General features: G+C 30.9%; 2 protein-coding genes across 3 annotated transcripts; both read right to left on the reverse strand.

Annotated features, from left to right (window-relative positions):
* Position 1: 1 nt before the first annotated feature.
* On the reverse strand, positions 2-5,138 carry LOC6643597 (ATP-binding cassette sub-family G member 4). Of its 2 annotated transcripts, none has more exons than XM_047011082.1 (8): positions 4,726-5,138; positions 4,534-4,660; positions 2,609-2,798; positions 2,368-2,541; positions 2,095-2,305; positions 1,911-2,030; positions 1,600-1,745; positions 2-810 (listed from the first exon to the last, which is right to left on the reverse strand). In XM_047011082.1, the coding sequence occupies exons 1-8, from the start codon at positions 4,838-4,840 to the stop codon at positions 37-39; spliced, it is 1,857 nt and encodes a 618-aa protein (XP_046867038.1). In that variant the 5' UTR covers positions 4,841-5,138; the 3' UTR covers positions 2-36. The 2 variants fall into 2 exon arrangements, with proteins under 2 accessions (XP_046867038.1, XP_002066396.2); XM_002066360.4 differs by having other exon boundaries at positions 1,600-1,748.
* A 3,732-nt stretch (positions 5,139-8,870) lies between these two features.
* Positions 8,871-24,979, reverse strand: LOC6643598 (ATP-binding cassette sub-family G member 1). The gene is made up of 7 exons (XM_002066361.4): positions 24,385-24,979; positions 12,541-12,658; positions 12,133-12,468; positions 11,824-12,062; positions 11,610-11,756; positions 10,002-10,538; positions 8,871-9,844 (listed from the first exon to the last, which is right to left on the reverse strand). Exons 1-7 carry the CDS (start codon positions 24,932-24,934, stop codon positions 9,243-9,245), a joined length of 2,529 nt encoding a protein of 842 aa, XP_002066397.2. The 5' UTR covers positions 24,935-24,979; the 3' UTR covers positions 8,871-9,242.
* Between the last annotated feature and the right edge of the window lie 1,239 nt (positions 24,980-26,218).

Raw genomic sequence — 26,218 nt, forward strand, 5'->3', positions numbered from 1 at the left:
TTATTTTAATTTACACATACATAAGTATAACGGAAATCATCTTAGAGCTCTTTTTATAGAGACTTGCAAAGCTATATAGAATGCTAGCAATAATACCAATACAAAACCCATTAAAACTGTTATATCCCAACTATAATGATCACCCAACATATCGAAATCTTTTAGAAATTGCTCAGATGAGTGATAAAAGCAGAATACCTCACTACAAGCCAATTCTCCACGATTATAGCCATAGATAGCTCTCAAAAGGCCCTCAAAAATATAACGAAAAAAACTTATATCACATATCGGACGCAGGAACCACGATAACTCTCTTAATCTAATAAAGAAGCCGGAAAACAATAGAAACGGTATCGCCACGGAGGGAACTATAAAAATGGCCAATTGCATGGTCAACGATGTACCAGCTACTACCCCAATGAAATGTCCTATAAACGAAGTCATCACCAAAATACCCCAACACATTACAAAACGAAATAGTTCCGGTGGCTGACCAGTCATCAGATAACCAATCGATATGAAAAGTGTTGGACATATCAATTGTAAGGGCAAATCAGCCAATACTTTGGATATATAATACGCTCTCAACGAATACCAGCCATTATAGTATTCTCTGATAAACACCGCCGAATCCTGAATGCATAATAATATCGAAGGCATCGCATTACCGGCAAATACAAACAATATAATGAAGAATAAACAGGAAACATTCGATACAATTTTCGAGGCATCATTTCCAATTTGCCAATAAACCACGCCCAGCAACAAAGCCACTATAATATGCATCAAAATTCGTAATTGTACGGCCATCTGGAAAAAAAAAACAGAAATTAACTTTTATTATATGTAGGTATAACAATATTTGATGAAACTTTTTCTACAACTTAAGACAAGTAGTTTTTGAAAATCAAATGCTTTTTAGAATTCGATAGTCGAAAGATCTTTCATTGAGCATCTTTGACATGGAAGTAGAGTGAAGGGCAAATGTAAAGTTCAAAATTGTCAATTATTACATTTTATATTGTATGAAAGCAAATTTGATTGAATTTTAAATAGTTTTTTGTCTTTCAAATATAAGAAACCGAAAACTATTCAGTAAGCACAACTCGGGATTTAAAGTCCTAATCTCTCCGAGTTGTGAGAAGCTAATAGCTCACAACTCTACAATTCAAGATGTTACTCTATTCGTGTTTTTTAATATCAAATAGTAAATTGAGTAGAGTGAGTTGTCAAAACTTTCAAAAACTAAATCACTTGTTTGTGCTTTTAAATGTATTCATGCAATATATAATATATCTATTTAGTTACTTAAAGTTGTCTTCAACAGTTTCAAAATTAAATATCTAACGTATTTGTTACGTTATTTCAATAGGATTTGGAAACGGATCCTTTTTTGTTTTTTCTTCTTGAGAGAAAGTTCTTATTCCTTTGGAATATTCAAATCCAATAAGATACAGTAAGACAAATTTGGCTAATTTTAAAAATCGTTAATAATTTGTTAGATTACTTTGAAAAACAGAAAGTTGTGTAAATTACTAATTTTCTTAAGCCTACGGGCTTGTCATAAGATTGACGTTATTTTTGTATGTTGGGCCTTACCATATCTCGGGACATTGAGCGCAAATGACGCTTCAATAGAATCTTCAATTGATAAAAGAAGCCAACTCGTTCCTTAAGTCTCAGCAAATGCATATTGCCTAACTCCTGAGAATGCGTCAAAGTAGTAGGTGGCATATTTAAAAGTGCTGCTGAAAGAAAATTGAGTAGCGAAAAGAAGAGATAATAGGACAGATATAGCAAGGGAAGAGAAGAAATATGAAAGGTAACAGAACGAAGGTATAGCAAAGACAAAAACATTTAAAAAAACTCATTAGAAAAATAACTAAAAACCTCTTCCACAGGGAACTTACCACTTTCATCTATATGGAATTTACATGAGTTTTTATCAATAATGGAATGTCTTAATTTATTTTGAAGGATCAAATCCTCACAACGTTGCGTAGACGACGATTCACTACCCACTTCGAGAACTGGAAAAAAGTATTACCAAATTTAAAATACTCCAAAAATAACACATTTCTTGATTTATTTTACCAAAATCTGCTGGATTATAATACTGAGGACAATTATAGCCAAATTGACTGAAAGTCGTGAGCATATCCTTTTGTTCACCAGCATACAGAACTTCTCCATGCGCCATTATTAAAACATCGTCAAATAAACGCATCAATCTGGAACTTGGCTGATGGACCACACAAACCACAATTCGACCAAGTTTCGCTAAACTTTGTAAATGACAAATGACCTAAAGGGAAACCAAAAGTAGAAATTTGTATAAACATTTTCAACATGAGGTAATTTTCTTACCTGATAACTAGCCACACTATCCAAGCCACTTGTGGGCTCATCAAAAAACATTATTGGCGGATTTGTGATCAACTCAATGCCAATGGATAAACGCTTATGCTCACCACCAGAAATATTTCGTACCAAAGTCTGTCTACAGCATTTTAATTGCAATATATCCATTATCTCATTGATCTGAAATTAGAAATCGAGATAAGCATTTAGTAAAATGTCGGTATACATAGATTAAGACAGTTCTTACAATCTTTTGTTTTTCTTCGGTAGTTGTACTTCTTGGTAATTTCAAGTCAGCTGAAACTCTTAACGTTTCCTCAACGGTCAATAGATTTAGCATTACATAATTTTGTGGTATATATGAGGACATTTTGCGATATGCCATTATATCTCGAGGTTTTCCATTTATTAAAAACTGCCCGTCTACGCCATTAATTCTGTAGAAAAAAATAAAAATAAAATAGCTTTAGAGCATCTAGAATAAAAATACAAGTTGGTATTGGGTCATTGATTAAACAAGTTGTAAAAGACTGTTAGTCTATAATTAGCTAACCAACTGGCTAGCTGGCATTTGTATTACTTTATATTAATATTACTAATCCATTAGTTCATAGAATAAAATGTAGATTTTCTTTAATGGATTTTAAAACTTTTCAAAAGCTTTTTAGTACTTCTAAGCCATTAGTTCATGAACAAATTTAGATTTATTTGATAAATAGTTTTTAGATTTATCATAATCTTTATTCGACTTTTTCGACGTTTTGTAAATATTTACAATATAATTTTAACATTTTATTTTCTACCATATGTCCTCACAAACTGGGGACTTAAATAATATTTGTAATTCATCGTAACATTCTTTTTTATATTCCTGACCGAATTGAGTCAGCAATCACATTACAATATATAAATTACATGATCACTTTTCGATGTTAAAGCTAGAACCTGAATGAAAATCGGTCAAAAACGATCCTCAAAAATAATGTTTTGTTTTTTTTTTTTTAAATTTGGAAATTTAAAAAAACATCAATTTTTAAGTAATCTGCCTCTTCTTTATACTGTATTTATATAATACAGTTGTATTTTAATTTAATAGCGATTTAGTATATTTCAAATGACATCCAACAACTTGATATTTCAAAGTGTTAATTTCGATCCGAAAGACATTAACTAAAGTAAAGCCAGTATTTTTTTTGGTACTTCAAAAATTGAGTAAATAAAGCTTCACGAAATTAATTGTAATACTTTGGTCTTTGTTGGCATTTTTTGTCTCGACTGAAAAGATAACTTAATAATTAGTCTGACGAACATAAACTATTGAAATGAGATTTTACTCTCCAAAACGATTATCGGAAAATTGATAAAAATTAAAAATTCCTAGTGTTATAGATTTTTCTGAATTTTTAGAATTTCTGAATTTTTTACCAATTTGCTCATAACTGTATTTTGCTAAATGAATGAATCAACTTTTTGGTGATACAAATCTTTTTACAGCTTTTTTTGCTTTAAAAGCACTGAGCTTCTCAAAACTCGAGGTTCGTAGCATTTGCTAATTCTGCTAAATGGCTAATCCGGCACTGCTTGAAACAATAATTCAAATAAAATCCACTGTCTATTCGATATTTTTCAACAATTTTCATTATACTCACGCGTTAATTAATAATAAAAAGTGAAAGCATGTCCATTAAAATGTAAAAGTTAGCGTAAGATCTGCCTAAATTATAACCCAAAACTTTAACGCGTATTTAAGAGTCAAGGTGCAAGTAAAATCAATCACGTCTTAGATTCTTCTTTAAATGTATATAAGTTTAATTTCCAACTAACTAACATTAAAACTTGAAATCATTTTCTATCATCTTCTAAGGCAATAAACTTTTCCTATTTCACAGTTCCATTGATCAACAGTCGTCGTAATCGTCGTTTGTTCAACATTTTCTATATGTTTAAAGAACATTTTTTAAAGTTACTCATCAATATTGAGCACTAACCTACCACAATTGATTTTGAATTTTTTAAATATTTCAACATTTAGCAACTATAAAGTCCAAAACCTAAACGTCCAAAATCCAATGTCATATTTTAAGTCCTAACTTGAATGCAATTTAATTGGTTTAAATGTAATTCTAACCCCATTTTGACCCTTTTAACCAAATTTAATTTCATCATACTCACTTAAATGCCGCCAGAACATTCAACAATGTTGATTTGCCCGCACCCGAGGGACCTAAAATTGCTGTCAATCGTCCAGACTTTAGAGTGCCAGATGCCTGCTTTAAAATTTGTGTGGGGCCCTTTATAACTTGATATAAAAAAATTATTATAGAAATGATCCTATCAGACCCTTATATATTGGGATGTACTTACCATTTTGTAAAGTATAATTAACTTCTTGAAAATTTAGTTCCAATGTTTTGGGTTGCTGATCAGTTAAGGCCACACCATTTGGCTCTCTTTGTGTTGCCATTTCATTATCGGTCATTTTTGTGATATATATTTTAAGCGCGCGACAGTCAATAAACGAATGTTGCCTTTATACATGAAAAAGAACCTGAATTTTTTTTATTCAAATGCAGCGCAAAATGAAGAGCAAGTTCATTTGCCGCCGACTGCAGTTATCTTTATAATACGATTCGATCGCGCCGGCTAAGTCATATATGGTTTGAATTTTGCTTAATCTTATCGCTGCCCTCAGTCTCAGTCTGCGTTGCCAGCGGCTGAGGTTTGTATTTCAAACAACTCAAACTTGTTTGAGGTGAGTTTCCGATTTTAAATGAGATTATGGGAATCTGTTGACGGCGATTAGCGAAGGGAATTCATCATTATTAGCATTGTAATTGTGATAAGATTGACATGCGAAACGTTTAAACACTTTGTAAAATTCAAACTGGGAAACAAGTTTGTTGACAGAGTAAAAAGAATAACCTCATAGCATTAAAAATCATCTTTGGGAATCTCAACATGTTGGTGCATGTTTAAAAACTATTAAATCAACTTTGCTCCATATTAATAGTCAATTTAAAGTTGTTTTGGATTTTTCAATTAGATTAATTTGAATATGTTCAATCATAGAAACGAGTTTTCAAAGTATTTTCTAATTTACAGATGTTACAAACTTTATTTCATTTCATTATTCCTTTTTAAAGAACTTTATAACTTGTACATTTTTTATTTATATTTGATAGTTTGTTAAAAAGTTCTATATTAATTTTAATTAATTAAAAAATGTCCTAGAAAGTCTATACTCTCAAAAATTATTATTTATAATATCATAATCTCAAATTTTCCCTTTGATATATTTTTGGTATCATTTTTAAGGCTTTATTCTTCTAGGGAGTAGGGGTAGTTCGTTTACTTTTTATGCTCTTAAATCATTAATAAAATTTTTAAGCAAAAACAAGTACAATTTAAAAAAAAAATTAATCATAACCATGTGTTTTCCATACTCTAATTTTTTACCATTAAAATTTATCAAGAAAACATTTCTTAAACACAAGTGTTTTGTTAAGAACGAATTTAGCTAACTGAATAGTTTATTACAGATGTTCATAATTGAAAATCTTTAATGTTGCCGAATACCTTTTTAAGTTTTCAAATGAAAAATTACACTTTACTTTCAAAATATTTTTAGACAATTTGTGTAAAAGGAAGTACGAAATATAACAACCCAACAAAAATATATAAGATATTATAGCTTCATGGTTAGCATTTTTTGTTTGTGTTTTTAACTAGTTAAGTTATTACTTAAGCAGTTTGGAAATGTTTTTCAGTTCCTTTTAAAAAAGGGGAATTAAAAATACATACATTTTTTGTTGCTTTTTACCACAATTTTTGGCTTTAAATCTTTAATAATAGTTCTTCACGCGAGACTTATTGGAAGGCTTATTTTCGCGGTTTTGAAGTGATGAAAAGGTCAAAAAGTTATCGACATATTGAAAATTTAGGAGGTGTCCGGACACTTCAGACTTTCCCATGGATCTGTTCATGGTATGTTAATCAGTTGTCAATTGAAACTTAAATACCTTATTTAATAGAAGTTAAAACATATTATTTTAAAAAGGTTAGTTAAAAAGGTAGTCAAAAAGAAATCGAACCTTGCCTTTAAACCGGATTTAGTTACTTTAAATATCTAACTAGAGATCGTCGTTGCTTTAGAATTCTTTAAACTTTTGTGTTTTCACTAGTTTTTATTTGAGTCATAAAGTTAGGAGCCGAAAAAATTATTTACATAATTTCATATTGTATTTTTAGGCAAAGGAACTGTTATTACCCACCGCAAGAGAGATATCTTAATTAAATTAACTTACTTTAGTGAAGCCTAAAAGCAGTCTTCACTATTTCCAATCTCAAGCTTTATTAATATGAACATTCTGTGTTTATGAAAGTGAAATTTAATTGGCTTCCATCGGTCAATTGATACAACTTTTGTCTGAATGAGAATATGCGGGAAACAAAGCCCGTTGATCAGTCACTGCATATTGCGTGTTTATTTATATAGTTTAATATTACAATTTGTTGGACTTAGGCATTAGCAGCTGCTTATCAGCAAGTTGCAGCAAATGTTTTTGCAAGGCAATGAAAACAACGAATTACAACTAAAACGCCACATTTCGTTTGTTCATTCAACTTTCTATGTATATAATATTATCTAATAATTTACATATTATATCCATTACATTTATCAATATTATTTCTTTTTGTTTTTGTCTTCCCGAATTCACATCACGTAATTTATGTAAAATTTCAACGATCAAAGTCAACGTCAACGATCTTTTTCGAGTGAAAGGCCAAACACAACTGAAAACTCGAGATGCCGGTAGACTTTTGGTTTTCTTGTTGCATTAATAATTTTTGATACCCATGCAAAGTAGGGCATATACAGCGTTTTCCAATGTTTACGACACACTACAAAAAAAATATATTTTATGTATAATAGGTAAACTAAATTACACATAAGATGGATCAGATGACATTTATTTCTTTTCGATTTGAAGCAATAGAAACTAAACTATAGAAAAACACATATTAGAAGGCAAAAAGATATGCATGATAGATTTGATTTGGCTGATTTCAGCTCTGATCCATTAATATGATAATGTGTAATAAGCGGTATGTAACAAATTATCAAGACTCTCTGACCGCAGCTTAAAATGCTTCATACTTAATGCAGGGTATTAATTTCAGCTTGAAACATGTTTGAGTTGCCTTTAACTTTGTTGGGTTGCCAGATCGACATGTTCCAGGGAAACTTTTTTTATATTTTAAATTAAAGTCGTTACAATATAGGTAACAGGTAAAAAGATAGAAGTTTGTATGTATAAACCCTTTAATATTAGGAACTAGATTAAGTGAAAGAAATGTAGACGATGATAGACGATGAAAACTATCTGATTTTTATCATCGATTCAAATAAAAAATGTATCATTCGATAGAGAATTCAATTCACTTTTTGCCGTAGATGGAGAAATAAAATACTTCAGTATAAATTAGTATTGTAAAACGGCCAAGCCCAAAAAACCAAAAAACTCCATATTCAGAATTTCAATTGGCTCCAAATCGAATATTGGGGCTAATTTCAAATTATTTTGTACGTAGTTTATTTTAGGCTTCCTAGATTCACCTAGACAAGTTCTTTAAAAAGTACATATGTCAATTTTAAATAATAAAGATTTTAAAAGTATTTGCCAAGAGAAAATGGAAGATTGTCCTGTCAAGATCAAGTTTATATCAAATACATAACCGATAATGTCACTCTGTCTCTTCGAGAACAATGCGTTAGAGTTCTTAGAACCAAATATTAGAGCTAATAAAAGAGATTGCAAAGTTAAAAAGTTCTTTCAAAAAATTTTAAATTTTGAACCAAAGTTACAAAAAACGATTGATTGTCTAAGTCAATTTCTCATCCAAAACTGTAATTTTCTAAACCTGACCATGTTAATATTGGGCAAGCCGTGAAGATGCAAATTTAATGAAACATATTTTTCTAATTTTTTAATGACCTGGAAAAGACTTAAAGATCCATCTACTTAAGCGGATCTTGGGGGAGAAATTAGGAAAATTTGATCCCAAAAGTATGCAAGAACTTTTATATATTCTGCGGTTTAAAAAAATAATATAAACAAACATTGCTTGTGGACATTTTTAGTAATTGCAAATAATAAATACTCTTCATGACTATAGCATACTTTAAGGGGTAATTTCCCCCCATTTCACAGTCCTAGACTCGCCTATGACTATGTATGACAGAATTCTATGATTTCCCGTGTTCAGAATTCGTATTGTAAGCTTTTCAAAAGATATATCAACAACAATTACAGCGCTTATAACTCTTATAGGTGTAATTAAAAAAAATGCTTGAAAAGGGATAGAAAGATATAGTTGCTTAACAAAAATAATAAATAAAAAGTGTCCTGTCTTACAATCACATTTCACAGACCCTTCTTTGATTATTGTAGTAAAATAACAAAAGCAACTTTTAGGTTTTCATAAAATAATTAAATATATTTTGTCGCTTCATAAACATTATTGGTTTTGTTTTTCAAAAACTGAGAACATCTTAAAATCGGATGTTCAATGTTAAAAAATACATTCAATTTGTCGTTATTATAACTAGGCAAAGCAAATAAGAAAAAAAAATTGGTCGTTAATATAATACAAAAATTCAATATGCTTCACATTACAAAATTAAAAATCCTATATATGCACTATATGTAGGTAGGTTGTATATATATATATATTTATATATACAGTTATTGATCTCCGTTAACCGATTTTTATTTCTTTTTAGTTATATCACGATTATATTTTCTAACCATTTCAATTCTTTGGCACAAAAATGTTTTTGATTTTAATGGGAATGTTTTCAGCACGTCCCTTTTAGCTTCCTATCTGAACAATCTGAGTCGAAATGACATAATATAGAAGGCAATAATACGTAGAAATATGAATAAACAAATCATAAATATAACAGCCAATTCATAATTCGCCCGAGCCATATCCAAATTCTTAAGTATATATTTCGGACGCATCATATGGCAATAGATATCTTCACATATCAATTGTTCGCGATCATAGCCAAATATGGCCATCATAGTCCCATCTAGGCTATACTTAAGAAATGATATGTCAAACACCCAACGCAAATAAACCGGAGCATCCTTCTCCTGCAGGAAGAAGCCACTGAATTGTAGAAATGGGCAAATGAAAAATGGTCCCATTATGGCTCCCATTTGCATGCTCAGCGCTGCTCCCACAGCCAATCCAATACTCTGGGCCACCAGGGCTGTCAGAAAGACAATGAAAAAGAAGAGTCCAAAACGCCAAAACTCCAGAGGTTGATTTGTCATTAAATATGTTGGCACTATGAAGAGAGCACTGCAGATGATCTGAATGGGTAGATCGGCCAGTGTTATGGCCACATAATAGGCTCGCAGGGAATACCAACGATTAAAGTGTTCACGCGAAACTATCGGAAATTCCAAGGGAACTGCAAGTAAAAATTGTAAAAGAGTTTTATTAGATTTAAAACTGTGTGTTTATTTTTAAAAGAATACATTTTAATGATGAGTGAAACTCTAGAATTTCTAAATAAAATGTAATTTCTGTATTCTGTATTTGTTACTACAAATATTTTATTTACTTACATTTGACGAGTATTCCTGAAAAAGCGCAATACATCACAAACATGATGGTATAGAAACAATATCGAAAAATATTCATTGTATGTGCCGCATCGTTACCAATATTATAGTATAGTGTCCCAATCAATAGACCGGTGACAAAATGTATCACAAATCTCAAGGTAGTCAATGAGCTATCTCTCCATATCAATAGAAATGTACGTAATAGCAAAATGCTTAATTGACGATAAAATGGTGTCGCATAGATATTCTCGCGTTTGCATAGATTGGCAGGATCCAAATCTAAATCCAATGTGGGTTTCGTCTTCTTTTTCTTCTTTTTTTGTTTCTTTGGCTTGCAGCAGTTCTTTTCGCTATCATTCGCATTGCCTGCTGTCGATAGCTGGCTGTCCCATATCCGTGAGGATAGTTCATTGATCGGTGTCAAAGGTTTGAACATTGGCTGATTCTGTTGAGGTGATATATGATGTTGAAGCAGCATGGGCGTAGACATAACTGGTGCAGTTACGGGTGTTATCAAACCAGCGGCCATTAATTGATCTGAAAGAAATTAAATGTAAGTATTAAGTATTACCTAATACTTGAAGGGAAAAACTGACAAACGAATTATTTTTCCCTGCTATGAAATGGAAGTAATGACTAAAGTATTGCTCTGTTTTAGGAAAATTTATAGGATCCTTTCCATTTAGTCACAGGGTTAAGACAAATAAAGTTCTAATCAATCTTTTTATGCATTTCTAAAATCTATTTATCAATTTCTTTGAAATGACATTTAATATAGGATAACTCTCATCGAGCATTTTATAAAATTTTTTGATTGCAAACGAATTTTTTTCGCACCCCCTTTTGGATGTCATAGGCATACGAAAATAGCTCATTCTCTAAGGATTATGACTAATCCTTTGCGAGGAGGAAATGGAACCTTAGACGTCCTGGTTTCTCTTGATGAGTTGCCATTAAGTCATTATCTGACTCTAATCACAAGCAATTAGTTTTATTGATTAATGGTAGAGTCACATTTTGAATCGTGCCCGACTCCTTTTAGAGTTTTATTTTGATCTAGCGTGATTCTTTTTTAAGTCGTATTTTAAGCGAATAAAAAAATAGAATCTTCAGGGTGATTTCTGTTAAAGCAATCTTCAAAATGCTTGGTGGGATGTACTCATAATCTATTTATATGTATTTTCGAATAGGTCGACTACCTTCAAAGGCGGCCAAAGATCATTAAAAAAGTATTCTTCAATACATCGTGATTTAATCTCAAGAAAGATCATGGATTAGGAAATATACAATACAAAAAATAAATTTTAGGAAATACGTTTGATTTAAGGAAATATGATTAAAAACCTTTTTATCAGTGAAATCGATGCAGTAGGCTCACAAAGTTTTCTTTGAGAAAAGGATATTTGTGGGATATTTCCCAAGCATTACTTTCACAAATCTCAAAGAAATATGATACACAGTCTCTTTTTAGAAAGAAATTGGAAGTTATTTTAGAAATAAATTGAAACTTTGATACATTTCAGACGACTACAAGACTCTGTCGATCGCCTTACCCAATTTAGTTTAATTTTTGCCTAGTTTACTCAAGTTATTGTCCGCGTCTCTTACCAACTTTCTTCATGGCAGCTAATTGTGCTACTCTAGCCGATTTTGTTTGGCGATAGTCCTCATTCCGACCATTATCCATTAGGGTTACTAGTTTATCCATCTGCTGCTCCTCGGGTGTATCATAGTCATGGGTAGCTATTTCCATCACTAAGAAAACAAAGAAAAATTAAGTTTATTTAATATTGCAAAGAAGAAAAACTATTTTCTCACTCACAATAATCGGCGGGATTATAGGATTCCGGGCAATTCAAATTCAAGGCAGCCAAAAATGGTACCAAATTTTGAGGGCCACCAGAATAAATGCATTTACCCTCGGATATGGCATAAAGATGATCGAACATGGCGAATGTTAGTGCTGATGGCTGATGTATAGTGCAGAGTACAGTGCGTCCTTCAAGGGCGAGTTTTTTCAGTAGATTGATTAACTGATTTGAGGTAGAACTATCTAGGCCCCTGAAAAAATAGGAAATTTATTAATTATTTATTCCATATTAAGCTTTCTCTGTCTCTCTCTCTCTCTTACGTGGTTGGCTCATCGAGTATTAGGACAGGAGGATTGTTAACCAATTCTAAGGCAATGGCCAAACGTTTCCTTTGACCTCCACTCAATTGTCCAGTGCGGGTATGACGATTCTCATACATCCCAATTGCCTGCAAAATACTTATCACCCGCTCTCTCTTCTCACTTTTTGACATGTGTGAGCCGATCTTTAGATTGGCTGCAAAATGCATGGCCTCTTTAACCGTCAGAAACGGTTGCAGACTAGTATCCTGTGTGATGAAGGCCACATTTGGCTTGAAGGCTTTTAAATCACGTCGATTGCCATTGATGCGAAAGTCACCCGTATAACCAAAGGCTCTATAAACGGAGATAAAAGGTATAAGGATGAGTAATGTAAGGTACAAATTTTCTATATGGGGGTTACATTACGTGTATCCTGATAATATGTTGAGCAGGGTGCTTTTCCCGGCTCCGGATGGTCCAACTATGGCGCTTAGTTCGCCGGATTTGAAGTAACCCGTTAAACCCAAGAGAATGTCTTTGTTTTCTGAAAAAGAAATTAAATACGAATAAATAAAATAATGTGGAAACAGTCGACACTTAAGAAACTAAATATTATCTCTAAATAATCCGGAATATCCAAAGATTAGAATGCACTTAACATTTTTATTGCCACACCCACACTTTGAGAAGTAATTCAAATGAAAACGCAAAGAAAATTAAATTTCTTGGTAAATATTTGTAAAGGTTTCATTAAATTTGAAATTAAAAATTTATTATAATAAAAAGGGCAAACAATTTATAGCTTTTACCATATTTAAGTTTTTATTTGTTTATCTTAAATTTCTTCATTCTAAACTATTTTTTCGAGCTGTTTTTGAAACATTTGTACTTTGATGTTTGACATAAAATAAAAACTTATTTAAAAGGTTGAAAAATTAAATTAAATTAAATTAAAAACTTAAAACTGCCAAGATAAAAATTATAAAATTAAATATTTTCTAGCTTAGTAATTTTATTAATTTATAATCGAACCTAATAACAGTTTTCCCCAATTTTATTCAAATGAAATACTGTGCACATTGCCGAATTGAGTCATTGATGTGAAAGTTAGGACATGAATGAAAATCGGTCAAAAACGATTCGCAATGATATAGTGTTTATATAAGGTTTAATTTTAAAAAGATATATACCAAATAAATCCCAATTTAGTATATTTTAAAATGGTTTCGAACACTTGGTTTATATTTAAATACTTGGTTATATTAAAAGACATTATTCTAAAAGAAAGACATACATTTTGGAAATATTCCATAAATAAACTAATTTTAACAGAATACTTTGCTAGTCATTGACAATTTTTGTCTCCCTTGAAACTTGATAAGTTAATCATTATCGTGATTTGCATTTTTATTCAAATTATATTACTTTTGAAAATCGATTAAACTTTGTCAAAATTACAGATTTGCAAAGTTAAAAGCTTTTAAGGATTTTCCGAAATTTACAAATTAAATTTTTGTCAATTTTCATATTGTTGCTCAGAATTGTATTTTGATAAAGAACATTGAATTAATTTTTCAGTAATAAAAAGTATTTAAGCATTTGCTTATCCGTCTATAATTTGTTTATTTGATCACTTACAATAAAACTCTTTTACCAGTTTTCGCTGAATGACGAACTGTGTATGCATCTTCTATAAGTTCGTTTTAAATTAGAGGTCTATGAACTTTCACATATGTAGTTGTCAGAGTTTTGTTCATCATTTTGTAAATTTACAAGTTTAACAGGTTAGAAATATGCAAAAGAATAAGACAAACGTATAAGCAAAAGAAACCAACCAACTACAATACTTGTATTTTTAGCCCAAGTGAGGAACGAAAAGGATTGAGTTCGAAAAAGCCCTATAAAGGATAAAGAAGAAACAAGCCCCCATAAATGTCGGCAACAAGTTTCACTCTCTCCCAAAATTCTTACCTTGTGCCATATACTAAGTCTTAGTGTTTTAAATTTGCCCAATCTTGCTAAAGTATGCTCGCTTTCTTTAACTTTTAAAGATAATGTTGAGAATATAAATCAAATTGAGATGATGCATTTAAATCTTTACTAGGAAATCTATAGTTTTTTCGGCGAAAATAGAAAAAAAAGAATAATAATCATTATTATTTGTCTAATCGGTAGTAGCTACTTTACACATGTCCCACTTGTGTTTGTTGTATAAACATATATACATACATATATACATAGTAGTCTACCGTCCACTCGATGTACTCGATTGATAAGCCAATGAGAACTTTGCCGTTCAATGTACCCTAATCGGCATTTTGCATACTTTTTCTTTAGCTATTGTGTCGCTTTTGTGTGTTATAATGATAATGCCAATTTGTAACTAAATTTATAGCTTCTTCTATACACATTGTAGTTAAGTTTTAAACGCCAATGCTTAAACCCAAACTTAATCAAGGTGATTAAAGACCAAAAACCAAAAAAATGAAGAGAGTTTATCAACTAATATTTTTATTTTTTTTTTGAGTTGGCGTCGCCTAGCCAAACCTTATCGCTCTATGTTCATTTAGCCATGGCGGCAAAAAAAAGCCTTAAAAGTGTTGTGCATGTGACGACGAGTCGTCAATTTTTTTTTTCCCCTCCCAAATACTTTTGCTGCTGCGTTTTGCTTGGGGTTTCATGTGTGTGCCAGATGTTGTGGGCCATATCGTTGAACGAACAGGTGTCGACGCTTCACCTTCGCTACACAAAACATTTTGTTCATTTTTATTGCAATCATAAATGAGACGAACAAGTGGTGGGCTGGTGGGTTAAGACGAACAGTTATCAATTTCAATGGCATTAGCCATTGGTAATGCCAATTACCGATTCGATGGTGACTTGGACTTGTTCTTGGTAATGCATTTTATATCGGGATTAACAAAGGGTTCTGATAATGCCGTACCCATTTAAAGGTCAATAGATTGTGCAACATTTATTAGTTGATTGAAATTTAATCCGCACATTTTTTTCCACATTTACCAGATTTCTGCTTTTTTTATATATTTTACTGAAAGAAAGTTGTTGACTTTTTGCATAATCATTTTTGACCTGTTAGTCTAAGTAGTTAATTAACAAAAGGTTGTCGAACTTTTTGAAGAGTTGTTAAGAGCCCAATATAAAACATGTAAAAAAAACCACAAAAAGATTTTATGTATGTATGTCTAAAAAATATTAATAAATAATATAATTTCAAAAGGGAAACTTCCCTTGAAATTTAATCCTATAGTTTATAGTTCTATCTATAAACTATAGAATTGAATAAATCATTACTAAATATAATTTTTGTAAATTATTGTAGAGAAATGTAGTAATTAAAAGATTGTTAAATGTCGTTAAATTCGTTTTTTTTCACACTAGAATTTTGATTTAATATTAAAGTTAAGATTAAAGTAGATTAAGAGAACAACAACTGAACCACATACGATAAACATTTATATGGAACTTCCACTGTATTTAATTCATTGAAATTAATGCTAATTGCTGCAATAAAAAGTAGGTAAGCTTTTTAACTTAAGAATAAATTTGTATGTGAATTTCTAAAGAGAAAAAATTTCCCATAGTCCAGGTTACAACTATTCGAATTGAACTTAACCCTCCGTTTAACACATGGAACTTGCCAGCTTCGTATAGGTAAGTACTATTATTTTTAACCTGTCGATCCTTGAAGAGGACAAAATCATAATTACAACTTACATCTTCAATCGAAAAGCCTACTTTATTCAGAATACAATATACAAAAAATCTTATTAAAGTAAGCTTTGTAAAAAATCTTCTATAAAATGCAAAAATAAAGGAAAAAGAAAAATGATTCAATAAAATTTTCAACTGAACAACGATGATCCGGTTTCGAGTCCCAGGCTAACTACATAGTTTTCGTCTAAGCCGAAGGCCTTAGTTGCCAGTGCTTGTATAATATAGTTAGGTTGATAGTTTAAAACTATATCTACACTTTAATAATAATAATAAAAATAATTCAATAAAATTTATAAAAGAAATTAATGATTTTAAAACAGCTTGCACTTTATTAAATGACAAATCTATATGTTGACTATCATTTATCTTTTTAATCAATATACTGAATCAATTACATATACAAACAATAAATTGTTTTGAATATTTAAATGATTTGATATTTATATATGTTTATAGGAAAATGTTTATAATGCTTTTTATTCTTGGTTTATGTATATCTTGTTAAAGGCCTTGAAAGGGTTTCAGGGAAGAGTACATCGGGTCTACATAACATCTGAAATGACAGTATTTCGAATAACTTATTATTTGCTACTTACACCCCAAACTAGTGAGTCTTCAAAGTGATCGTACAATTCCGATACTGACATAATGACGTCATTCCAAAATACTCAAATTAACTCAAGTTAAGCCGATTTTATTGATTTTTTGATAGGACCCCAACGAAAAATGCCTTCCATGCTTTGAAAGGAACATCGGAGCTCAGAAATAAGAAACATGATTGAAATGCTTAGAAAATATGTATCTTAATTCAAAAGTATTAAATTTGTATTTTATCAAATAAAATATTTCTTCAATATGCAAAACGTTGTTACAGTTTAAAATATTTTAGAAAGATGTTTAGATTCTCATGCTTAGAGTCAAAGCACAACAACTAAAACGAAATAAGTCCCACAAGGGTATACATATTTCGGAGTAGTTCCCTATAATTCTCATACAAAACCTTTGACCAAGTTGACGAAGACCCATTTAAGTAGTATTTTGCACTCACGTAGTCGTTCATATGAACTTGCACTTAAGAAACACACAAATCAGTGCCCAAAAATAAAACTATGTACCTACTTGTATTTCATATCTATAAGAACAAAACTTAACAATTATCAAGTTTACGCACCGAAAAAACATGCAATTGATAATGGAAATCCACTAACAACCAACACAAAAAAAAGAAAAGATAGCACAAATGGAAATACATACATATAATTTAGTTTGACAGACAAAAACCAATTGGACATTAGTTTTGGAATAGTTTCTAATAGTGTGACATTGTGATAAATGTGATACTATACATAATGTGTATGCCGGAAGAGGAGACGAAGGCGGAATCCAAGGGCACACCCCGCCTCTCCGGCTATCGCGTTACAATGAAATACTAAAAAAATTCCACCATAATTACTATAGTTAGGCCCATTTTTTTAATTAATATCACTTTAAACAAAACACAAAAAAAAATGTTCTCTCAAGTTCTTTGTTTCATATGATCCACTTGAGTGATTTTTCCTGTTATTCGCTTATTAATTTTTAGCAATTTCATTTGCAGTTTGTTGTTGTTTTTCTCTCTGTTCTTTGTTCCAGAATGTTGGCTTCAGCGGTCAGACTTGAAAAGATCATGATGACTCAGTCAGTCAGTCAGTCATTCAGTCACTAAAGTCATTTAGAGGCACACTTCCTTTTTCTATCTCTTGGTGATGAGTTAGCGTGTTTAAATGACAGTTGACACTTGATTTTGTTTCGGCATAGAAATCGTTTCGTGATAAAATCAATTAGTAAAACAAGAATGCGTATGGTTTGGGTTTTTGCCTGAATACTTCAACTATTATTTAAACACTTATGTTAGTTTCCAGGCAATGATACAAGATTAACCCCCTTCTAATCATTAAAGCAAAGCTGAATGAATTCATCATGACAATAATCAGTATTCGCACTAAAACGAGGATTTTGATTAGAGCCAACACTAACAAACAAGTAGAGTAGACTTAATCGTCTCTATGTAGACGGAAAATAATATTATTCTGGACTTTGAAAGTATGAAAGTAGACAAAGAGAGGGAGACTTACGGGAAAGTCGTTTTTCTTTTGGAATAGAAACTTTATAGTATGCAAACTTAAAGTAAACTTTGGAGTTGAAAACTATTCAATGTTTTTTACGCTTCATTTTGTTGTAATTCCCAAATAGTTTTGGGGTGGAAGTCGCAGAGTTGGAGAGATCTTAGCTGCACAAACAACCTCATCATATTTTGTTTCTTACAATTTGATCTACAGTCTTTAAAAGGAATTTTGACGATTTTTCAACCTTAAACTTCTAAAAGCCAGAGCAACTTTCTTAACGACAATTTATTTACTTTTTTAAGGAATAAGAGTTTCAACTCGTGCATTACTTTTGAATTATTTCTACAGTTATTTTTTAATTTGTACTTTTCTAGAAAACACGTGGTTAAGCAAATTTCTTTTAAAATTTTCCTGAGTTTTATACAAAAACTAATGTGGTTTTTAAAATATTTAAACATTTAAACATAATTGAGGGTCAATTGTATTTTTTCTCCGATTTTATTACCGTTTTTAAAAAGTTATATTAAGTTTTAATCGAAATTTATTATATTTTGATATGACATCCAATACTTGGTTATTTAAAAAATAATACTTTCAATACGATTTTTGAAAAAAATCATGTGAACAAATTTATGGGAAAATTTAACAAAAATGTTGTTAACTAGATTTTAATGCAGATTGAAACTTGAAAATATAGACATGGATTTTTCAAAGACTGAAAAAACTGACTATATTAGAGTGATTTTTATTTCAATTTAAAAGTAAATGTAAAAGCATTAAAATGGGATATTAATTTTTGAATATCGGTTTGGCAAAGTTACAGATTCGCAAAATTTGAAATTTTTATAATAAAAATTGCCAATCCTGCTATATGGCGAATCCGGTACTTGGTTGTCATCTAATAAACTTTTATGTCATTGATTGTCTTATCTTCGAATCCTTCTTCAGCATCAACTAATGGAGCGGCAATTATTATATTTTAAAGTTTTTAGCAACAGGATGTTTTCCTTTTCAAATAAACTCTCGGTAACTAATTCTTCAGTAAATAGTTTTCTTTACTCCTTTCAAAAATAATACGACATAATATTTCCATAATCGTCAAAATCATTTCAAAATTTGTTCCACCCAAATCGGAAGTTTAGCTTCACATGAGAGCAAGTCTTGTGACGAGTTAAAAACAAAACAAAAAAACTGTACCACTTTTATTACCGTGTAATACCAAGTTAGTGTTAAAACTGGTGGGGTTAGGAGAGGGTCAGGCTTAAAACATTATTTAATTAAAAAGGGGGATTTTTTTTTACATTTGGAGTATTGTGTTAATGTTGTTCAACTGTGGGACTTTAATATTTTTCCGACATTTTGCCATTAAGGAAGACAATTACGATATTATGTTTCATGTGAGTTTTTTTTCCAAAATGATTACCTGAAAGGGTCATCCCTTAGGCTTATCAATGGATTATACAAAGGATTTGTAAGCAATAAAGAGCAAAACAATCCCTTAAGTGTACTTTACACACATATCATATATGTATTACATATTAGGGTTGTCGTAAAGTTTTACATATTTTTAACCTATGCAATCATTGGTTTTCTGTATATTCCTTTTAAGTTTGAGTGTTTCTCTTACAATTAAACCTTTCACCTTCGTTTCCTTTCCTTCCTGAAACGTCTGAAGCACGCGCCACATCAATTAACTATTTAAGCACTAACATAAACTAGGCTTTAGTAGCACCTTTCTTCCACTTAAGGCTAAACCTTAATATAAAGTTTCATTACTAATCATGTTGATTACCAACAACGAACTTTTACCTATCTCTATGTACTATAATTTATTAGGCAGTGGTGACATGTTTAGACCATTTTCTACTAACCTTACAGTGATTTGCCCTCTTGATGTTTACAGAACCCCTAGTACATACACACATACATATTTGTATGTTTAGTAACCCTTAATTATACTTCTTTGTTTGCTTATATATATTCATGTTCATGTCCATGTCCATCAAGGCAGTGGTCACGCTTTCTTGCGTGTTAACCATGTGATTTGCATGGAATTTGGCCTAATTAGGCATACGTAACATAATCGCACTTTGGTATATACATATATAACTATTTCTGATAAATCAAAGGTTGACTGCGCTTTTTTTAATTGTAGCTTATTAAAAACTCATTTAAATAATATTTGGACATTTGCAACTTAATAAAAGAAAAGCTTATCAATAATTATATATAAATGAACTAAAATATAATGTACTTTTAGCTATAGAGAATCAGTAGAGCTTGACTTTGACTCATTTGAATTAAGCTGAAATTCGAAGGTAAGTTGTTATATAGCGGAGAAAATTATAGCAATTGTCAGTGATTTGACACCTAAATAAGTCACCCAACTAACCTAAGCCTAGTTCAAGTTTAAAGTCTAATATATGTATATGAATCTATGGCAAAAATACGTGACAAAAATTTGCAACACATCATCAATTTCTCATTTTAGGCTAATGAACGTTTAGATAGCTGCACTAATTTCGATTTGATTGACGTGTACTATATAGTTAGTTGATCTGCTTCATATAAATTAATGCCAAATGTCTCTATGCTAATGTTTTTAGCTCTACTTTGGTCAATCACATTATCGATTATTAATTGTGACGATCTTATAAAGAACTTCAAAGTAATGTTTTTTTTTTATCATTTTACTACATCTTTCATCTTTCCAATTAAATTAAAAATATTTATTATTGCTTTTTGGTTTTATTATTTAGCGGGTTTTTCGAACATATCCAAAATTTACTTTTTTTATTTAAATTTAAATTAAAATATGATCTACATATATTATTCTTGATATATTTGACAAGTCTGAATCTGGCATATAATCTGTTTTTATCAAGAAAAAGTATATATACCGACTTGTATTCTAATATAGTTATGATTTTGATGGGCTAACTACGAATGCTAAAAAATATGTTAATTAATTGGAATAACCGAATCACACATGATTAGTTTATGCGTTTTTGAAGCTAATTCAGTTATCAAAACGATCAAAATTAAAAATTTTAGCAATGGTTTTAAAGAAAAAAATAGATTTCTGATTAATTTGATTTTAGTTTTTTACATTTTTGGTTTAACTTTATCATTAATACATTTCTTTTAATTATTACAAATCAAAAATAACTATTTAAAAAAATAAAAAACCAAAAAAACTTATATGAAATCCAATTTATTTTTATAACTCGGCGAATAATCATAATTTTTGATTTAATTTGTTATGTATTATAGCGAAATTTTCCACACTTTTGTAAGATCAAGATTAACAAAATATTTTTATTTATACAGTTAATGCTTTCATCTCGATATAAGATCTGTCTTTATGATGAATGAGATCACAAAGCATCAAAGTTTATATCTTAGAGCAAAAGTCTCCACATTAATGTTTTAATTTCGACCTTAGAGTGTGCTTTGTGTCGGATAAATTATAATGAGATGTTATTAAACTAACTGTGGCACGCGTTGACAAAAATTTTTCAACTAATTTCATTCTAGTCAAAGTTATTGAGTCTAAATTTAAACTCTGTCTAAAAGATTTAGTATTGCACATAAGAATCTTTGAGTTGTTGGCCTTATAATCAGGAAGAATTCGGGGCTAATGACCTCCTAACTGGTCACGTTAAAACTTCTATTCAAAAATTATTATGTTTAACTACTTCATCTGCAAATTACTTTCACTTCTAACTGGGTAGTCGAAAAAAAAAACAAAAACTATCGTCATTTGTTATCGTTTTATCTGTCCTAGCACGTGCACTGCGTCATTAAGGATTCCTATCTCTATAATCGGTTATTGGAATGAGTCAATCAACGGATTGAAATGACTCATTTGATGCATAGACCTAAGCACACCTGTTCAAACTATTCAAATAAAAACAATTCCTTATCTATTTTGAGTTTTTTTTTTGCAGCATGAGTCAGTGTCATTAAGAAAGGACTTTATTATATAATTCGTTTGTACCAACTTTTTCATACACAATCGGACAAACATATGAAAGTAATTGGGTCATTTAGGTATATGACATTACGTTTAATGATTTACCTCATGGGGGTATCTTACCTTATCTTTAGGCATTTGTCAAATATTCTAATCGTTCGAGTTTTGGGTTGGTCATTTTATAATGAAGCAAACAAAACCAAAGACAAACCTAATATTGTTATACATATATCTATATAGAAACAAACTGTGATTTGTAAATATCAATAGGGCGTCGCGCCTCGTGGAAAAGTTAAATATATATATAATGAAAAAGCAATGTGTCAGGGACGGAATACAACAAATTTGTTTATCAATTGAGAATATTGAGCAAGATCTTTTGAACTTTTTCAATCAATGAAATTGATAATAATAATAATAATTTATGCAAATTCTCATATGCTTAAATGTTACTAAAAATTGATTTTAAAAGCATATTGCAATTGCGAAATACTATATACTTTATGTACAACTGAACTTAAGAAGAAGTTAAAGTCTGTCTGCTAAGAATTGATGTCTATCAATCAATCTTTATTCATAATAAAGCCGTCTTCAAATTTAATAATTAAATTTAAATCAATTAAAACTCTGTTGTGGTTGAAAAAGTTCGAAGTAATTTTCAGTTTTTGAAGTTATTCTTTCTTTGCTAAACTTTTTGATTGTTAACTTCTTACTTCAAAGAAAAACTAAATTATATACAGTTTTTTAATGTTATTTGCTTTCTATGAATATCCAAAGAATTACATTAAAGATTTTTCAGGTTTGGCTAAGTATTTATAGGAACCTCACAAAAAGGTGTTTGGGAAACCTATTAATTACATGAAGTTCGAGTGGGAAACAGGAATTGCAATAAATCTCACCTTAGGGCAAAGGACATTTAAAAATCTCACGTCAACTTGAAAAATAACTAATCACAGATAAGTAAAAAGGTATATCTTTATACATATTTCGGTTCAAGAACCACCAAGTTCTATCATCAAGAGACTTTGCTAAGGAACTTCAGAATTGGGTTAGGAATTGCAACTAAACGAAGCGAAAAAAGTTGCCTTTGAAATAATCTTCTTTTGGAAGATTAAAAAGGTATAGTATCATCTTATCTTCTGTTGCTTTAAAATAGTTATCCGATTTAAAGATTTATATTTATACCATAGAGAGTGTAATAAATAAAATATAATTAAGAAAATTTTTGTTTAATTGTTTAATTGTCAAATTTAGACTTAATATGTATATGTATACAGATTAGTCTCAAAAAGGTCTGACTAGTAGCACAAATTGAAAGAGATGTTATTCAGAATCCTTAACAATCCAAAAATATTAAATTTGAATCATTTTAACAATGAACGGATTCAGAAGATATTTACTCAGTGGAGCCCAATCAGAAAATAAAGATTTTCAGTAATATTCGAGGGGCCATTTGGTTAGTTGAAGGGTTTATTGTCGTTTTATATGTGTTGTACTTCAAAGATTTAATAGTTAGAAGTAAAAATATGATATTTAATATCCATATTTCTGGGGGATCGTTCATGATTTCAACCCAAGTAAAGCTTCTGAGAACTGAAAGGTTTCAGGTAGACAAAAAATTTAATTTGTTAATCATCTTCTTAACAATAATAAAGCTGCAGAAAAGGTTTTTACATCATGTATTCTGCATAAGTTCATTGGGTCAAGGGCGAAGAAAATTCCCATGAAAGTTTTAGATGCAAATTGTAGGCATTCGTTTCTTCTTCCCTAAAGACAACTCTTGAATATTTGTTTTTTTGAAGTTCAACCTTTACTTTATTGTGTAAACTGGCATTATTATAAGTAATTGTTTGTTTACTTTTTGAACTTGTGGTTGGTTAATTTTTGCCCTTGAGAACGTTGAAATTTCCTGATAAAATAGTTCTATGGGGTTGCGTTTCAAAAAGGGGTTTCCTATCGTTAGATATGTTAATATTGATGTGTTATCCTCTCTAGTTGTTTACAATGTGCAGATAAAAAAATATACTAACAATATAAACAACTCAAAAGACACTTAGAAATACCCTTCTTTGGGTCGATTTGTGGTTTCTATCTACATATTTCACTGTGCTAGGCCGAAGGAACTATAGACAGAATATGAAATTGATGTATTGAACTCGACAGTAATAAATCAGATCATTCATCCAGATCTGATGAAGAATGGGCAGGTAGTGCTTTCCCAAGTTCACCTGGGTTGTTCCCTAAGTTTTTATTTAAAAATTCCTAACTGAATGAGTTGGAAACGTACCTAGTTAGGATCGTCTAAAAGGTCCACCTGTTTACAAGGTCTCGTTTTTTCTAAAGATCTAGTCCTTGTCAAGTATGCAATTATGCCTAAAAGCCCATTAAAGATATAGTCCTTGATGTCAGGCGTATTGCCTAGTGTTCTCATAATATCGATTTTTATAGACTTACCTCTCTTGAAGAATCCAAATTTGCTGCTATATCGAACATTTTCGAATCCTATATTGATCTTCTTAATTGTCTTATATTGCTCGTGTGGAAATATGGAGCCACTCGTTGAGCTAGCGCTGGTGGGATTGGTGTTCTGGCTCTGGCAGGTGGATGATGAAGTGGTGGCCGCTTCGCTGGCATTGGGTGAACTTGGTGTGGCGCCACCCAATGGTGTATAATAAACCGATGAGGCAGTTAGTACATCCGTCTCCACCGGTCCCAAAGGATTGAAGGCGGATGAAGATGTTGATGGTGATGTTGGTTGTTGGATACTTAAGGTCACATGTGGTGGTCGTTTGGAGAGGAATTTCTTTGCAGGTATCGGAGTGATGGGCCGTGGTAGAGATGCTGTCGATTTAGCAGTTGTTTTTGTTGTCGATGTGGTTTTTGTAATTGTTGCTCTATCTAAATTTGTCTCAGAATTGGCCTTAATTTGTAGACTTTTCAGCCTTATGACATCAGAGCCGGTTACATTGGGCGATATAGAACTGGCTAAGCTCCAACTTGACATGATTTTTGTTTGTTAAATGTTTCAGTTTTGCGTTTTTTTTTTAACTTTTACTTTTATTTTTGTATTCTTTTTTGTTCTCATTTAATTGTTAAATTTTGTTGGGCATTTTCTTTTTCTTTTTTTTCTGGTAGGCCTGAAACAAAATTTGCATAAATTATTTTTATTTAATGTTTAATTTTGTTTTCTCTCTTTTGCTTTCTGTCTTGCTCGGGCGGTTCTCCCTTTTTAGCATTAGCTGTTTCTTTGTATGGGTGAGTTCATTGCCCAAAGGGGATCGGCAGGATAGGCATAGGGAGGGGCTGGGACGAGGGAAGGGCGGCAAGTCAAGTCATTTAATAAAAATTCGAACAACGCATGGTGTGGCTTGTCTCTCATTCGATCTCTTTGTATTTGTCTCTCGCTTACCCCATCTCCATCTCCATCTCTCTCTCTCTCTCTATCTATATGCTTTTCTTTCTGTCTGTTGCTAATCAAACAATTTTATTGCAAATGTCTTAATATTGTTGATGAAAGAAAATTATAAACATATATTTTTTCACTTTTTTTCTGATGCTGCAATTGCTTTATCATCTGTCTCACTTTACACACTACACGTGTTGCTCTGCCCCCCTTTTCAACCCCCCACGCACATAGTATAACAGCAAGAGAGCAAGAGAGAGAAATACAGAATATAGAATATTCATCTCTGCCTTAATACGGGCAAATGATTAGGCATAGAAGACTATTTAATGACCTGCATTTAGCTAGAATTAAGTTTTTGAAATTAAAGCACTATGACTTTGTATTGATATTTTAACAGTTGGAGAGGTAAAATATACTTTTTGTTTAATTTTAATATTTTTTTAATTAAATACACTTTAACCATTATAGTTATTATAGTATACTAAATAAAATTTCTGTAATTTCTTATTCAAATTAAAGTTTTTTTTTTGAATTTGTAGCCAAATGTTTGTCTTAGCGTATATGCCTTGCCATTGAAACGATTTAGCTTGTAGGTCATGTATATAGAATGCACTTCAAAACAAAGGCGCAAAATGCATATTTATAATGTTTTTTTTGTTTTGCTTCTCTTTTACTTTTATATATACATATTTTCTTGTTTGTACTAGATTTTTGTTTAATTCCAAGCAAAAGGAACGCATTTTTCTTTCATCAAGAGCTATTCTTTAATTACAATCAATTGTAATTAAAACTGGTGTTGCTTTTTCGGCAAATTATTATCAATCTCCCTCTCTCTTTCTTTCATCCACATCTATGGACAACCAGTAGCAGCTGATATTTCTT

Source organism: Drosophila willistoni, assembly GCF_018902025.1.
Source record: "Drosophila willistoni isolate 14030-0811.24 chromosome 2R unlocalized genomic scaffold, UCI_dwil_1.1 Seg200, whole genome shotgun sequence".
NCBI lineage: Eukaryota > Metazoa > Arthropoda > Insecta > Diptera > Drosophilidae > Drosophila > Drosophila willistoni.

Excerpts from the sequence above, each read along its gene's own strand:
- LOC6643597 (XM_002066360.4), bottom strand. The coding sequence starts at position 4,840 with ATGACCGATAATGAAATGGCAACACAAAGAGAGCCAAATGGTGTGGCC. Across the intron at positions 2,799-4,533 it reads AATGTTCTGGCGGCATTTAA|AATTAATGGCGTAGACGGGC; the intron begins GTGAGTATGATG and ends TTTTTTCTACAG. Across the intron at positions 2,542-2,608 it reads CCGAAGAAAAACAAAAGATT|ATCAATGAGATAATGGATAT; the intron begins GTAAGAACTGTC and ends TTCTAATTTCAG.
- LOC6643598 (XM_002066361.4), bottom strand. The coding sequence starts at position 24,934 with ATGTCAAGTTGGAGCTTAGCCAGTTCTATATCGCCCAATGTAACCGGC. Across the intron at positions 11,757-11,823 it reads CTATAATCCCGCCGATTATT|TGATGGAAATAGCTACCCAT; the intron begins GTGAGTGAGAAA and ends TTGTTTTCTTAG. Across the intron at positions 9,845-10,001 it reads TTCAGGAATACTCGTCAAAT|TTCCCTTGGAATTTCCGATA; the intron begins GTAAGTAAATAA and ends TTTTACTTGCAG.